Below are 15,436 nucleotides of genomic sequence, written 5' to 3'. Positions count from 1 at the left end.
TTTTTCGATTTTACCATGTTGGTCCGTTTTTGTCCCACAAAAGCTTTGAAAAACTAGAAACAAAATACCAGTTTCAAAATCTATCATAGTGAATACATAACAATCTGTATGTTTTGTTGCCAGTTTAAAACTGGTGTGCCATTTCTAAGTGTTGCTGATAGTATTATATGTTTTATAGTTGACATTAATTTATTTTAGAGATAATATTATGGATGTGCCTCAAACTCCAAACATGGCTGAGCCTATTACCATTCCTGAGACTGATGTTGTTAAAAAAGGTAAGTTATCCAATAAAAATTTTGGTAAAAAGCTGAAAAGAAAGCTGCTTTTCTTTAGCTTTGCTTTTTGTTAGTCCTCAGTAAAAATAACAAAAAAGAAAGAACATGCAACTGCATAAAAACTAGGTAATGAAAGAGTTATCTTGCAAGACAAAAGCCTAAATTATTAGTTATATTTTTTGTTTCAGTTTGGGGAGACAACAAGTCTTTAAGTTGAAAAATTGTCTCTTACTTTTTCCTTTTTTTGGGCATAAACAAAGAATTAGAAAGCAAATCAAGAAAGCAATAAGAAAAAAGCATTCCCACTGAAGATTCTATTTGTATGGCAGCCACAATAATCATCTATTAATTATAAGGACTAGTTTTATTATAATTATCTATAATAATACAATTATATATTAATTATAGGGACTAGTTTCTGTCTCTTGGAACAAGCATTTTTAAAAACCAAATTACCTTCATCCTTCTTCATAACATTACTTGATGTTTGTTCTTATTAGAAATTAGAGAAACTAGAATTAGAAAGCAAATCAAGAAAGCAATAAGAAAAAAGCATTCCTACTGAAGATTCTATTTGTATGGCAGCCACAATAATTATCTATTAATTATAAGGACTAGTTTTATTATAATTATCTATAATAATACAATTATATATTAATTATAGGGACTAGTTTCTGTCTCTTGCAACAAGCATTTTTAAAAAACCAAATTACCTTCATCCTTCTTCATAACATTACTTGATGTTTGTTTGTTTCCTGTGATTATCTTTTTGTGATTTGTAAATAAATCAAGAAAAAGAAAATGAGTTCATGATAAGGTACATGCTAGTGACTAAAGAGGATACACCAAGCAATCTTCTTTTTTTTCAGTTAACACTAACCACCCTTCTTGGTAGCTAACATGCAAGTTGTTGGTTTTTATTGTGTGACATTTATTATTGTCTTTTGCCATTTTTATCTTTATTATTTCCTTGGCAAAGAGCACATAATTCCATCAGGTTTTTTTTTTTTTTTATTTGTCCAAATTCTGTCAAGTTTCCCAGTTTTCCCAAACTGTTTACTAAGAGCTGTTCAGATATTTCTATTTTTATATATTGCAGTCAATAGATTTTGAGTAGGAGGGGTACAAAAAAGTTGGTTTTTCTAGTTTTTTTTTGGTAGATTTTAGACAACTTCCCTTTTCCCACGCTGCAAACATTTACTTATTTTCCAAACACACTTTGTTTTTTTTTCATAAATATGGGGTATTTGTTCAGTTTAGCTAATCATGATTATCTAATAGATAGCCTACCAAAGATATTCCATGCTTTATTTTTCAGGAAACATTGTCTTTATGTTTATTGTAAATAATATTTTCATTGCATGGATTTATTGTAATTTTAGTCAATACTTGTTCTAAGATTTAAGCTCAAGCCCTATTGAATCCGATGATAGTTTAACCTCAAGTAGTCTGATTTGTATGTTTTTTATGTCTTAAAATTGCAAGATTGCCTCTAAGCTATATTGCTGTCAATTGAGACCCTTGTAAAAAGGAAGATTTTTTTTGTGGGGGGGGGGGGGTAGAAAAAATGAGTCGTATAATTGGTAATAATCTTTTTATATATTTTTTGTTGGTCATTTGCCAAACATAGTTTGATTTCTGTCATTATTCTTTCTTGGGGCCATTGTGTTGAAAATGAGAAGCAGTTGGGCTTGTCTTGTAAGCTTTTCTGTTGAATGTGTTTGATGTCCATTTTATTTATACTTTCTTTCAGAAGTTGAAGAGGCTTTACCAAGTAACCATGAGGAGCTTTTTGACTTTCCAAACCAACTTCTGTCTGTTAAAAGGGAAAATGTTCCTGTGGGTACTTTTGGCTGTTTTTCACAACCATGTAAACTTGAGCCTGACACGCAGGAACTGGGCTCCACATGTTTTGACAGTAAAGGTACATCTCAAGCATTTGTTTTTGTATAATCAACTATTTTGGGTAATATTATATTAGGGAAAACTAGAACAAGTTAGAACTTGCTAGGACTTCATCATCATAAGATTTGAAACTGCTGAAGGCAAAAAGAGATAAAAAAAACAAACTTGAAACCATGCAATAGATTATGGACAACAAATTCTGGAATTTGTAAATTTCTCTATAAAAATTTGCTAATTTTGTTCAAAGAATTTGTTTCATTTCTAAAATAAAATTAGTGTCTTTGTACTTTAGTAGTAAATAGTAAGTATTTTAGTGTAAATATTTTGTATTTGTAGATGATGGTATTTCTTTTTTCACTCCACTTGTTTTATTTCCATTGTTATAAATCCGACAGAAATTATATTGTTATTATTGTATAAAATTTTCAAAGAACATTACTAAACGTTTATAGTAAGACTCAGCTTGCATTATGAATTTTGGAAAACACATCAAAGTAATTTAAGTATTAAACACAAAACCATACACTCACTGTCAAATATTCCCCTAAAATAAACCTCTGTCTTTAAAAGGAAAGACTTAAGCGCTACGTAAATCAGCACTGTATTTATTGTTTTTACAAATCTTTAAAGGGATTATGCTACTATATATAGAAGTTTCCACAAACAACTCTAGAAAAACCCAAGTTTAAACAAAAGTTTAAATGGCGAGATGTTTATTATAAATGTTCAGTTACAAAAGAATGCCCAGCATTTATAGGAGTAAGTCAGAGAGGAAGAGAATTTCTGTGTGGAAAAAGTGAAAACTATGTTTCTGTTATGTCCAAAACAGTACTAGTAGAAAAAAATGGTGCAAAAAATAAAACCACTTAAAGTAATGACATGCACATGAGCTTTGAGATTTTTCTCATCATAGAGATATAATCATCATATTATATGTCATTTTTCTTATTTTGCCTATTTTCTTTATACCTTTGGGGGCTATTATTTATTGAGAATGTTTTATCATACTTTGATTATTTTCTATCTCGTTATTTTTGTTGTAGAAGCTGAATATACTTCGCCAAGTGATGTTGACATGATTAGAGAAACTTCTAATTCTACTCTATCACCTGAGCATCAACAGCTACCTTTGAATGTTGCATCCAGGATATCCAATGTTACATCACTAGCTGTTACACAGAATCCTTCTGCAATTCTGTCAAATAGTTTGATTAAACACCAAAGAGTACACACGGGTGAAAAACCCTTTAAATGTGAAGTATGTGAAAAAACTTTTTCTGTGTCATCCAGTTTGAGTAGCCACCAAAGAGTACACACGGGTGAAAAACCCTTTAAATGTGAAGTATGTGAACAAACTTTTTCTTTGTCAAGTAGTTTGATTAGACACCAAAGAGTACACACGGGTGAAAAACTCTTTAAATGTGAAGTATGTGAAAAAACTTTTTCTAGCTCAACCAATTTGATTAATCACCAAAGAGTACACACGGGTGAAAAACCCTTTGAATGTGAAGTATGTGAAAAAACTTTTTCTCAGTCAAGTAGTTCGATTAGACACCAAAGAGTACACACGGGTGAAAAACTCTTTAAATGTGAAGTATGTGAAAATACTTTTTCTAGCTCAACCAATTTGATTAATCACCAAAGAGTACACACGGGTGAAAAACCCTTTGAATGTGAAGTATGTGAAAAAACTTTTTCTCAGTCAAGTAGTTTGATTAGTCACCAAAGAGTACACACGGGTGAAAAACTCTTTAAATGTGAAGTATGTGAAAAAACTTTTTCTTTGTCAAGTAGTTTGATTAGACACCAAAGAGTACACACGGGTGAAAAACCCTTTAAATGTGAAGTATGTGAACAAACTTTTTCTTTGTCAAGTAGTTTGATTAGACACCAAAGAGTACACACGGGTGAAAAACTCTTTAAATGTGAAGTATGTGAAAATACTTTTTCTAGCTCAACCAATTTGATTAATCACCAAAGAGTACACACGGGTGAAAAACCCTTTGAATGTGAAGTATGTGAAAAAACTTTTTCTCAGTCAAGTAGTTTGATTAAACACCAAAGAGTACACACGGGTGAAAAACCCTATAAATGTGATGTATGTGAAAAAACTTTTTCTGTGTCATCCAATTTGATTAATCACCAAAGAGTACACACGGGTGAAAAACCCTTTAAATGTGAAGTATGTGAAAAAACTTTTTCTCTGTCAACCAATTTGATTAGTCACCAAAGAGTACACACGGGTGAAAAACCCTTTGAATGTGAAGTATGTGAAAAAACGTTTTCTCTGTCAACCAATTTGACTAAACACCAAAGACTACACACGGCCGAAAAAACCTTTAAATGTGAAGTATGTGAAAAAACTTTTTCTGTGTCAAGCAGTTTGATTAAACACCAAAGACTACACATGGCTGAAAAAACCTTTAAATGTGAAGTATGATAAAAAAAAAATTTCTGAGTCAAGCAATTTGATTTGGCACCGAAGAGTACATGCTAGGGAGAAATCATTCAAGTGTGATATATGCAAGAGAGAATATTCTTCTAGATCAAATCTTAATAATCATACAAAAACCCATTTTTAGAAAAGGCCTGCTAGCTCATAGTCTACAGTAACAACTTCTATGGTCTTGCTCAACCCTATTGTAAACCATTCTCTTGTTTTTTCTTGCTGCTTGTTTATATGTTATTTTCTTTTCAGTCCATTAATTGATTTGTGGTATATTTTTGTTTGTTTTTTCAGTGATTATAGTTTGCTTTTTGTTTTAAGTTGTTTTTTCCTTTGGCTGATTCTCTCCCCCCCCCCAAATCTGTCACTATATGTATCCGTGTTGGAGTAAACACCCCAGTAAAATCAATTGTATTCTTCTTAAAAATTTATCTCCCCTTCTTTGACAGTTTTTTTTGCATATCATCTGGATTGAAACATTGTGAACAAACCTATATGAAGTTTTTGTTCTGTCCTCAGAGAAATAAATCCTTAAAACTATGATTGTCACCAGGATTCCTACTCAGGGGATAAGGGAGGATGTCTGCTCATTAAGAGATTCTTCTAATGTGTTGAGGTCTTTTAAAGTGATTTTATACCCTCTGGAAAACCAATGCAGAAGTAAAGAAACGAGAATTATTGGTTTGTTCTAGTGTTGTAATTGGTAAAATTTGGTCACTGTAAAATTTGATATTTTACGGACCTCCGTAAAATTGGAAACTTTGGGAGTGCTCTATCCTAAACAAAGCATGTGTAATGTTTGTTTTAGTAAATTTTATTACTTTATTGATAATTGAAATTATTTTGAGAGAGTGATAATTTAATTACAATTTTGTTTGATATTTAACCTGCATTTTCAGACCAAAAAATACAAATTTTTGTGGAATTTTAAACGTTTATAAATATAGATTAGTGAAAGTCATAAAAAATGGGTGGTCTATTTATCATTCGTGTCTAATAGTTTATAGGTTTTACAAATTTTTAAATAATCTGGTTTTTGTCATTAATGTTATGGGCAACAGTTTACAAAAGTAGACAAGATCAGTTATTTTAATTTTTAACTAAGTTCTTGAGGGATTAAATGTTTTTCTTCAATGAAAATGTTTATTAGGTGGGTTTTATTTGTTATTTCAGCAACAATTTGACTTACTTAATTGACTTAAGGCCGTGATTAAGCGAACTTGAAAATATCAAGATTCAAAATTGAAGTTAGGGTAGCCTTCTGTCTCTCAATTCTCTAGAGACCTTCGATTGTCAAAAACCATTCAAATAGCACTTATTCATTGGTGGGAATAGCAAGTTAATTATACCAGCTTGTCAATCTGGTTTCTAGGGCGATCTGAAATGATTCTTTCTGGCAAAAAACTTGTAAAAATTTCTGGTAGCTGAAAATATTCTATGGGACTGTTCGAAAACAGGAAAATACATCGAAAAATGGTTGCAATCATCTTACAGTTTATTGTCTTCTGCTCATGATAGTACCGATTTTGTTCTAAAAGCAATATTCTTCATAAAGTAAACTTGTGAAAAAGAGCTATACATTTTCTAAGATTTCTAAGCAATTAGAGGAAATAGAGCAAAATCCTAGCAAACATTTTCTTGCATCTTCAAGAAGCTACAGCCTGATATTAAAAGCGGTATCTTCCACCAATGAATACTTGAGTAATTTTTAAATATAAATTTTCAATTTTAACATGGGATTTTTGAGTTCCATCAGTTCACTTGATGGAACTCATCAAGTTAAAGCTTTTGCTTTAAGAGAGATGTGAGTCTTCGCCCCCATTCCAACAGTCCTGTGCAAGCATGACTGCTTCTTGGAGATCATCACCGATCATAGAGAGATACCGGGCAAGAGTGTCCCTCCATCTGAACCGGAGTCTTTATGGGAGCGCTTCCAGCCATGTTCAAGGGGATCAACTCTGAAAAGTGTGCTGGCGGATGCTTCTGCTGGCATGCGAATTAAGTGGCCGAAGGCCTCGACCGAGTCTGTTGATTTTTGAATTAAAATAGAATAGCCGTGGGCATCAAGTCATGGCTAATTGTAGAAAAAGCCAAGACAGATAGTCCAATTGAGTGAGAAGAAAAACCTGACATTAATCCCCCCCCCTCATTGCCGATGTTACCATCTCCCACTTATGCTACGCCTCTCATGTAACTAATGTTAATGACGAACTAAAGTCAAGCTGTTGAGGTTCTACCAGATGATTCACTGTTCATCACGCTTGGTTGGGCAAATATATTGGAAAAGTATCCAATATATTTATTAGTGGCAGTCTTTCAGGTAATTCACGCTCGGCTCCTTCATTATAATGGAAAATAATGCAATTTGATTAATAATGCCATTTAATGCAATTAAATTAGTAACTAATATTACTTTATTACAAATAGAAATTCTTTTGAGAGAGTGACTATTTAATTACAATTTTTGTTTGATATTTAACCTGAGTTTTCAGACTAAAAAATACCAATTTTGTGGAATTTCAAAAGTTTATAAATATAGATTAGTAAAAGTCATAAAAAACGGGTGTTTTATTTATCATTCGTGCCTAATAGTTTATAGGTTTTACGAATTTTAAATAATCTGGTTTTTGTCATTAATGTTATGGGGAAAAGTTTATAAAAGTAGACAAAATCATTTATTTTGTATACTAATTACTAAGTTTTTGAAGGATTAATTTTGTTTTCTTAAATGAAAATGTTTATTAAGTGGGTTTTAGTTGTTATCTCAGCAACAATTTGACTTACTTACTTGACTTAAAGCTTCTGCTTTAAGAGATATGCGAGTTTTCACCTTCATTCCAAATAGTCCTGTACAAGCATGAACGCTTTTTGGAGATCATCACCGATCATAAAGAGGTACCGAGTAAGAGTCACTCTTCATCTGAACCAGAGTCGTTCAGGGGGATCAACTTTGAAAAGTGTGCTGGCGGATGCTTCTGCTGGCATGCGAATTTAAGTGGCCAAACCACCGTAGGGTTCAACTTACTGCACATATAATATGACTCACTATAGGCTTCAGGGCCTGATCTCTAAAATTATCCCTTGTGTGATAAATTGGAGATGTATTGTATTTATGTTTTTTGATTGTGCAGAATATTTTTCTTATTCTTGAAACAATCTGTACAGTGTGATTTTTTATTGTAGCCATTTTCCTATTGATGTAAATAGAAAAAAACACTGGCTGAATAAGAAAAAAAACTAATTTTCCCTGTTCTACCCTATGATTCTAAAAACAACCTTTAAACAAAAAATACTTGTGTCATTTAGAAAAGTGCTTCACTTTACTTTACCCTTAGCCCTCTCTAATATGTTTTCAGAATTTTGTTGAAGCCTAATTCATTCTCAACAGCCCCAAATGTACACAAATCCCGAATGAAGCAACAAGAAAGATTGTTTATAAAAAGTAGGGTTATGGGGTTAAACGAAATTTCTGAGTAAAAAAAACCTTTGTATGGTGTATAGGATCTTCAAACTATCCAAGTGTTTGCTTTGCGTAGTTTGTCCACTCATTTCAGCTTTCCAGCGTTCCTCCCCCCTTAAACGCGCTAATGCGTAAATGGCATTTACTGTATAAAATGAAAATTCGTCCCACAGAGCATTTCCTTCTCTTTTTTCTTTAGTGTTCTTTGCCTATAGCTTAAAAACGGGACGGAAAAAATAAATAAAAAGCTGTCCAAACGCTCGTCCTTATCGGAAATTTTTCTTCTAGTTTTTCCACAAAATGTACTATCTAAATTATTAGTGTTTTCAGATACTGGGAAATTTTCTCTGAAAATACTAACAGAATGCCGCGAATATAAATAGCAGGTATTGATGACTCTATGAAGAATTTAGTCAAAAGTCGATCAGACAATTTAAATCTTTATATAATTTATTTGGTCAAAAACTCTAGAATCTCCGGCTGCTGAAGTATATGTGACACAATATTTAGGGAAATTATGACTTATTACAGTTAAATTTTCGTGAGCAGGATCTAGCTAAAAGGAGGAGGTGTGTCTGATTTAAGTTTATGCTATAGTGTGACCAACATTTCATGTAAATATGGGTTTAAAGTAGAAATGTGATAAATTAGAATGGGAATATTATGAGTCCACGAGTTGTTGCAATATCTTGAAACAATGGGTAGAAAATCCCTTCAATAAAACAGCTATATCCACTAACTTGAGGGGTGTGAGCAATGAGAGCGAAAAAAAATTGGCTTAGGAAGGTTGGGTCTAAGGAAACGAAGGAAGTATTCCCGGAGTTCAATCAACCCTGACTAAACATTTTCTACGACTGAAAAGGTTCGAGACGAGAATGGTTACAGAAGCCATAACAGGAATAGGAAATTTTGGGAAACGTCTTTCCTGAATAGGGAGGGGTGAATCTCCATTATGCCAAAAATGTGAGATGGTTACTGCAGGAACAAGACGGCATCTGATAGAAAGATTTCGAGCAAGAATCAGACAACGGCTTGAATTATTGTGTACTGCTATTGTTATTCTATAGAATATAAAAAGGGAAAGGGAAGTTCAATTTATATAACGATGGAAAATAAACTTAAATACATTAAAAAAAAGTGAAATTAGATTTTGATTTCGTTAATGACTGTATTGGATTTAAGGTAGTATAGGTTTTGTTACTTTTTTGGTTTTAGTATGATAATTATGTGTACATGACTTCAAATAAGTGCATTGCCAAAGGTCTAAAGAGGAAACATGAAAATTTGAAACGAATTAATCCCTGTGTTAATTTCAAGGAAATCATCTTGTCTTACTATAACTACAGTGGTTTTGACCTTGATTTGTTTCTTTCCCTTTTTCTGTCTAGTGTTAACAGAAAAAAAAACAGCTGATATGTGTGGAAGAAAATAACTGATCAAAGGAAAAGCAAAGGTCCAAAAAGTGGCAAACAAGTTGTAGTTCAGTTGTTCCTCTAAATCGACAATGAGGGGTCCGTAAGACCTGGCTTTAAGGATAGAGGTAGCCCCAGGGTTGCATCTTCATACAGCAATCCTACACCATAGAAACAGAGGCATTATCAGACTCTGTCAAAAATCCCATTTACTTTCCGATTGCTAATTCACTGCAATATTTACCAGCCTTCAAATCAATTTTTGAATTGACATCAATTTTTTGGTGACTAATAAGCAGGTTTTAAAATGATTTTCTAAAAAATGGTTGTCATTTATGACTAATGAAATGAAGAATAAAATTGATATGATGAAACGTAAACATAATAGAACGTTTCTGGAAAAAGGGTGAAAGAAAAATGAACGATAAAGGATATCAATACTTTTATACATTGACAATTTTTCTTCCCAATTTCTTAGAAAAAAAATTGCTTTTGTGTAGAAAATTATTACTTTGAGAAAAAGTGCTAAATTGCTACGTTTTCTGAAAAATGGCACTTTAAAAAAAGTGCTAAAAGTAGCACGATATCTTTTATAAGCAGTCATGTGCTAAGGTGAAACTAATTTGTAGGAGAGCTAAACAGAGTACATGGCTGAATTTCAGCTCAAGTATCAGTTTTAGAACCCCAATTTCAAAGGTCCATAATTTCATTAGCCAACTAAATAGTGGAAAGCAGCCTAATGATGACCGTAGATATGATATCATTCAGGATGGATATCCAATTGTATCAGATAAAAAGAAGGCAGATCTGTTTACCAATGTTTTTAAAAACGATTGCTCAGATTTTCATCCCAGCCGACCTCCTTTTTGTAATCTCCCTCTTACCTGTTCTTATAAGGGTACTCTGATGAAACCTTTTTCCCAAGATGAATTTTGTGTAGCACTTAATTCTCTTAACATCAAGTCTTCCCCAGGTTATGATGGTATTTATATGAAGTGGATTCTTGAGTCCCCAAAGGTGTTTCATACAGCCCTCTTAAGTTTTTATAATCTTATTTCGTCAAGTCAAAAGTTCCCAGATGCCTGGAAGATCGCTCAGGTATTCCCAGCTTTAAAACCTTCTTATTCATCTAATGATCTCAAGTCTTACCGTCCTATATCAGTATTACCTTCCTTTAGTAAAGTTCTGGAAAGGCTTGTCTTATCAAGAATTGAGTGGTTTTCTGAAGTCAACAATCTCTTTCCTAGTGAACAAACAGGTTTCAGAAAAGGACATAGCTCTTTAGATAATATTACCCGGCTAGAAATTGATGTTTGTAATTCCCTCAAAAAAAGACATGTCACAATGGCTGTTCTGTTTGACTGGTCGAATGCCTATGGAAATGTAGTCCACAATAAATTATTGGAAATCCTAATAAATCTTGACTTCCCGTATCCTTTTATAAGTTTTATAAAGTCTTTTCTAACTGATAGATATTTTTACGTTCAAGTAAATCAGTCTAGAAGTGAGCAATGCCCCATTACGAGAGGACTTCCTCAAGGTGCAATATTGAGTCCTCTTCTATTCAACTTGTATGTTTCTGAATTTCAAGTATCTCATGCATCATTTGGCCTTTATGCAGATGATTTGATCATTTGGAAGTCAGGAAGGGATATTAGCCTTCTTCAAAGCTTTATTCAACATGATATAAGTCTAGTCCAGAGATTCTCTTTAGCATTTGGCCTCCCAATATCAATCAGTAAAACTAAAGCCATTATATTTACTAATGGTACTCTAGATCCTCCTAATCCACTGACAATTTTCTCAAGGGAGATCCCATATTGCAATTCAGTGAAGTTACTTGGTTTATTAATGGATTCTAAAATGCAGTGGCATGAACATATTAATTCTTTGAAATCTCTGATCATTCAGAGACTTTGTATTCTAAAAAGACTTGCTGGAAGTAAGTGGGGATGTCACCCAAAGATTATTTTGGATTTTTACAAATTATATATTCGTTCAAATATAGAATATGGAATTCAAATATTTTCAGCTCGTCCCCCATCCTCATTCAAAATCCTTGAATCTTTACAAAATTCTGCTATTCGAATAGCTTTGGGTGTGCATAAGCATACTCCTCTGTCAAAGTTAAGAACACTGTCGGGATTGGTATCCCTAAATGAAAGAGCATCTAGTCTAAGGATAAAGTATTTCTCGCAAATCCAGGCTTATGGAGCCAAGCATGCTGTATATGCACATACCTTTGCTGAGAAGTCAGCCTGTCCCAATGCCCATTCATCATGGAATCAGTTTCAACTGGAGGTCCCAAACTGGAATCAACATTCGCTTCATGCATATCCCTTTACTGAGTCCCCCCCATGGGAAATGAGTCCTCCAAGCTGTCAAGTAGAACTTATCTCTATTAGTAAAGATTTGATTCCTAATTATGAGATCCAGACTATTTTGGCTGAACAAATCTCAAAGGCTTACCCCAACTATAGAAAATATATACTGATGGATCCGTCCAGAGGGAAAGAGCTGGAGCAGGAGCATGTATCCCATCCCTGAATTTGAATATTTATTCTCCTCTCCCATTGGGATCTTCTATCCTGTCTGCTGAATTATGTGCCATCCGCCTGGCCTTGGATGCTCTTATAAATTATAACATTGAATCTGAAAATATACTCTGTCTCTCCAACTCTAAATCAGCATTACTACTGATCCAAAATATTAATAGAATTGCTAATGACAAAGATTTATATAATATTAGAAGACAGCTTCTTAATCTTAAGATCCAGGAAAATGAAGTTTATTTTCAACATGTTCCTAGTCATAAAGGTATAAAATATAATGATATGGCTGATTCTCTAGCAGCAAAGGCTTCCATGTTATCTCCTAGTCCTTCCTCTGACCTCAATTCACGAGATATTATCAGGCAAAGATCCAAAGTTAATCACAGTACATTAATGTTATCTCCATTTCATACAAGATTAAATACAGTGCTATATTACCGACTGAAATCAGGTGCCCTACTTCTAAATAGCTTGTTATTTAATTGGAAGCTACATCATTCCCCTTTATGCCGAATCTGCTTTTCGACAGAGGAAACAATCCAGCATATTTTATTTGATTGCCAGGCTCAGAGTGAGGAGACTGCTGCTTTTAAGCGTTTCTGCTCCTTGGCTAAGATTCCAAATACTAATACAGCTATCCTGGATTCTAACCTGCCATGGGAAATTGATCGTAAGATATTTAAGGCAGCAATTGATACCTTAAAGAAGAGAAATATTGTTTAATAAAGATTAAAGCTTGAAGAAGTCAATTTTTAATGGGACGCGATTTATCCATAGTTTTTGATTGTGCAGAAGAGAGCGGGAATGAGTAGGAAGAGCCGTATTGGTACCGGCCGGCCTAGTGCCTTAAACTGCTGGGGACAGGTAGCTCAGGTACTCGCACTTCCCACAATCAATAACAGTGTATTATTGTTCATAATCGTATATATCCATTGTTCGCAGACTGGAGCAGAATAGCGCTTCCAGTAGCTAGTTTTTCTGAAGAAGAAGTCAAAGAGGTGAAAGGACTTGTTGTTAGTCCATATACCTCCCTACAATTTTTGGAACTGGAACGATAGTAAAACCAGTGACAACGCTGTTCGGAAACCGTTTTTATCGTATGTCATAAAAACATACCATTTCACACAATAATAACGAAGGTGCTGTCCAATATTTATCCCTTTAGTTGCTTGGTTCAGATATTTTAAGGCTACCTTGTGCCAATTTTAAAAGATTTTTTCTACAAAACAGGTTTTTAAACAGAAATGTTAAACCAGAGAAATTGAGCCAAAGATGAGCAAAATAAAGTCCTATAACTTCTTAGGCACAAAACAACCATAATTAACCATCAAAAAGTAAGTGAACCGTAAAACGAACAGAAATTACACTAAATAACCAAGAAAAAGAAAAACTTGAAATGGTAAAATTCTAGTTAATTGACTTTTGGCTATCTTGGAAAGGGTTTAGGTTAGGAAACTGAAACTTTCAGGGATGGGTCTACAGGCTAAAGTATGTTCCGGGAAGGTATTCTAAAGTACCCACCTCAACTTCTTCTCCCTCTAGAGGTCCCCAAAATTTGCCTACATGACACCTATTGAAATTTTGACAAAACAACATTTTACCTTAATTTTCAGTTACTAGTTGCTTTTTCTCTGCCTTTAGTCCTGAAAATGCAATTCCTACTATTTGAGTAGAATTTTGAGCCATAACAATGTTTTTTTTCAAAATTTAGGAAATGTATTTGCATATCTTTAAAACCTTATAAAATGGGATTGAGGAAAGTTATGGAGCTGAAACCAATTTTGTTGTACTTCTGTTAAGCAGAAGATCTATTTTGCAAGGTTTCACTTTTATAACACACATATTTTTAAAGGTCATCAAAGGTCAGGGCCCTTTAGAGGGAGAAGGAGTGGAGGTAGGTACTTCAAAATACATTCCTGGGACATACTTTAGCCTGTAGACCCATCCCTGAAAGTTTCATTTTCCTAACCTAAACCCTTTCCAAGATAGCAAGAAGTCAATTAACTAGGATTTTACCCTTGAAACTTGCAAAGAGAGGAGTAGCTTAGGTCAAAGAAAATAACCCTATGTCTTCTGTAGACCAGAATATAATTTGAATTTGACTGAAAAGAATCTTTGTTTCAAATTGTGTGTTTTAATTTGTAATAAAATTAAAAAAAAAAATACACTAATAGCCAATCTTACTAAAAAGTACAAATGATTTTGAACTGACAGTTTAATACATATTAATATGAAGTCCTGACAGTCTCCACAAATGTATATTTATTAAAATTGTAAACCAGAATACATTGAAAATTGGGGCAATAGTCCAACCCTTCTTTGCACTAGTTTCTGCTCCTTTTGAGGTTTTCCTGGTTATAATTTGTAGTTTTTGTTCATTTGGGTTTAATTTATTTATAGAGTGATTTATAGTTGTTTTAAGCTTAAGCAAAGCATTTGACTTAATTTTTGGTTATGCTTGTTTAATTTGGCTCTTCAATTTTATCTGAAAAATCTCTCTTTGATGAGTTTTCTTTGATTAATTTATATTAGTTTTTAATTGACAAAGTCCTTTTCATAGACTAAGAAAGAGTATTTTAAATCTTTTGGTTTTCTTTTAATAATGCAAGTCTTGATGAAATATTTATATGTTGGACAAAACTTAGAAACAAACTTAAATAATAGTTGTAGTATGATGTTTTGTATAGATTGGCACTGGGAAAATTTCAAATAAATTTGTTACTTCTCTGAATAAACTTAGGGGTTACATAAGATTTAAAAATTATAATCTACAACCTGTCACAACCTTGAATTTGAACAGAGAAACATATTCATTAACCATTTCCTTTCTCATGGCTTGAAAGTCTCAACTTATTTCTCTTGACCTTTATTGAAAATTAAGGGGTGTGTGTATATTACACACATCTCTTTCTTGATTTTGTTTAACTTCTGACTCAACATACCTTAACACTTTTAGCCACTCCAGCTACATCACAGATATGCCATATGGACATAGTTGGATGTTCACATTGTGTTTTGATTTAGTTAAACATTTATAAAAACCTACCATGAAAGTTTCAACTTAATACCTTATTCCATTCCTGATATATTGAATCACTTCCATTCTATCAACCTGGATTCACTTAAGAAAAAATTATTTAGTTCAACAGTAGCAATTGAAAACAGTAGTTGTTGGAGTTACAGTAATTTGCAGTTGGAGTTGCAGTCCCAAGTATTTGAAGTAGTGCTCATAAGTTGTTGCAGCTGCAATAGTCTTATTCACAGTATAAAGTAGTCACAGTCATGGTCACAGGTAGATGTGGTTGTATTTGTAAAGTGTTCACAATCACATTTAGTTGGAATTACAATTGGCAGTTTTTGCAGTCTCAAGTAGTTATATAAGC

At 33.1% G+C, this 15,436-nt stretch overlaps 2 protein-coding genes across 8 annotated transcripts in view; both read left to right on the top strand.

The window, feature by feature from the left end:
• The first annotated feature begins 147 nt into the window (after nt 1-147).
• LOC136031886 (zinc finger protein 271-like) lies at nt 148-6,750 on the top strand. Its single transcript, XM_065711834.1, has 3 exons — nt 148-278; nt 2,032-2,202; nt 3,227-6,750. The coding sequence occupies exons 1-3, from the start codon at nt 209-211 to the stop codon at nt 4,621-4,623; spliced, it is 1,638 nt and encodes a 545-aa protein (XP_065567906.1). The 5' UTR covers nt 148-208; the 3' UTR covers nt 4,624-6,750.
• A 6,418-nt stretch (nt 6,751-13,168) lies between these two features.
• LOC136031888 (ATP-dependent RNA helicase vasa-like) overlaps nt 13,169-15,436 on the top strand; it is a 152,467-nt gene continuing 150,199 nt past the window's right edge. For 3 of the 7 annotated variants that reach the window (XM_065711864.1, XM_065711862.1, XM_065711863.1), the window contains exon 1: nt 13,177-13,192. The gene's annotated coding sequence lies outside the window, so the exon portion shown is untranslated. Of the gene's footprint in view, nt 13,193-15,436 lie in introns of all 7 variants that reach the window. The other 4 variants (XM_065711845.1, XM_065711844.1, XM_065711842.1 and 1 more) reach the window with 3 other exon arrangements.

The sequence above is a fragment of the Artemia franciscana genome, chromosome 10 (assembly GCF_032884065.1).
Source record: "Artemia franciscana chromosome 10, ASM3288406v1, whole genome shotgun sequence".
Taxonomy (NCBI): Eukaryota; Metazoa; Arthropoda; class Branchiopoda; order Anostraca; family Artemiidae; genus Artemia; species Artemia franciscana.
This window is presented reverse-complemented; position numbering and strand designations above follow the sequence as displayed.

Bases quoted from the DNA above. Each gene is read 5' to 3' on its own strand.
- LOC136031886 (XM_065711834.1), top strand. From the start codon at position 209: ATGGATGTGCCTCAAACTCCAAACATGGCTGAGCCTATTACCATTCCT. The intron at 279-2,031 runs GTAAGTTATCCA...ACTTTCTTTCAG, and splicing joins GACTGATGTTGTTAAAAAAG to AAGTTGAAGAGGCTTTACCA. The intron at 2,203-3,226 runs GTACATCTCAAG...TTTTTGTTGTAG, and splicing joins CACATGTTTTGACAGTAAAG to AAGCTGAATATACTTCGCCA.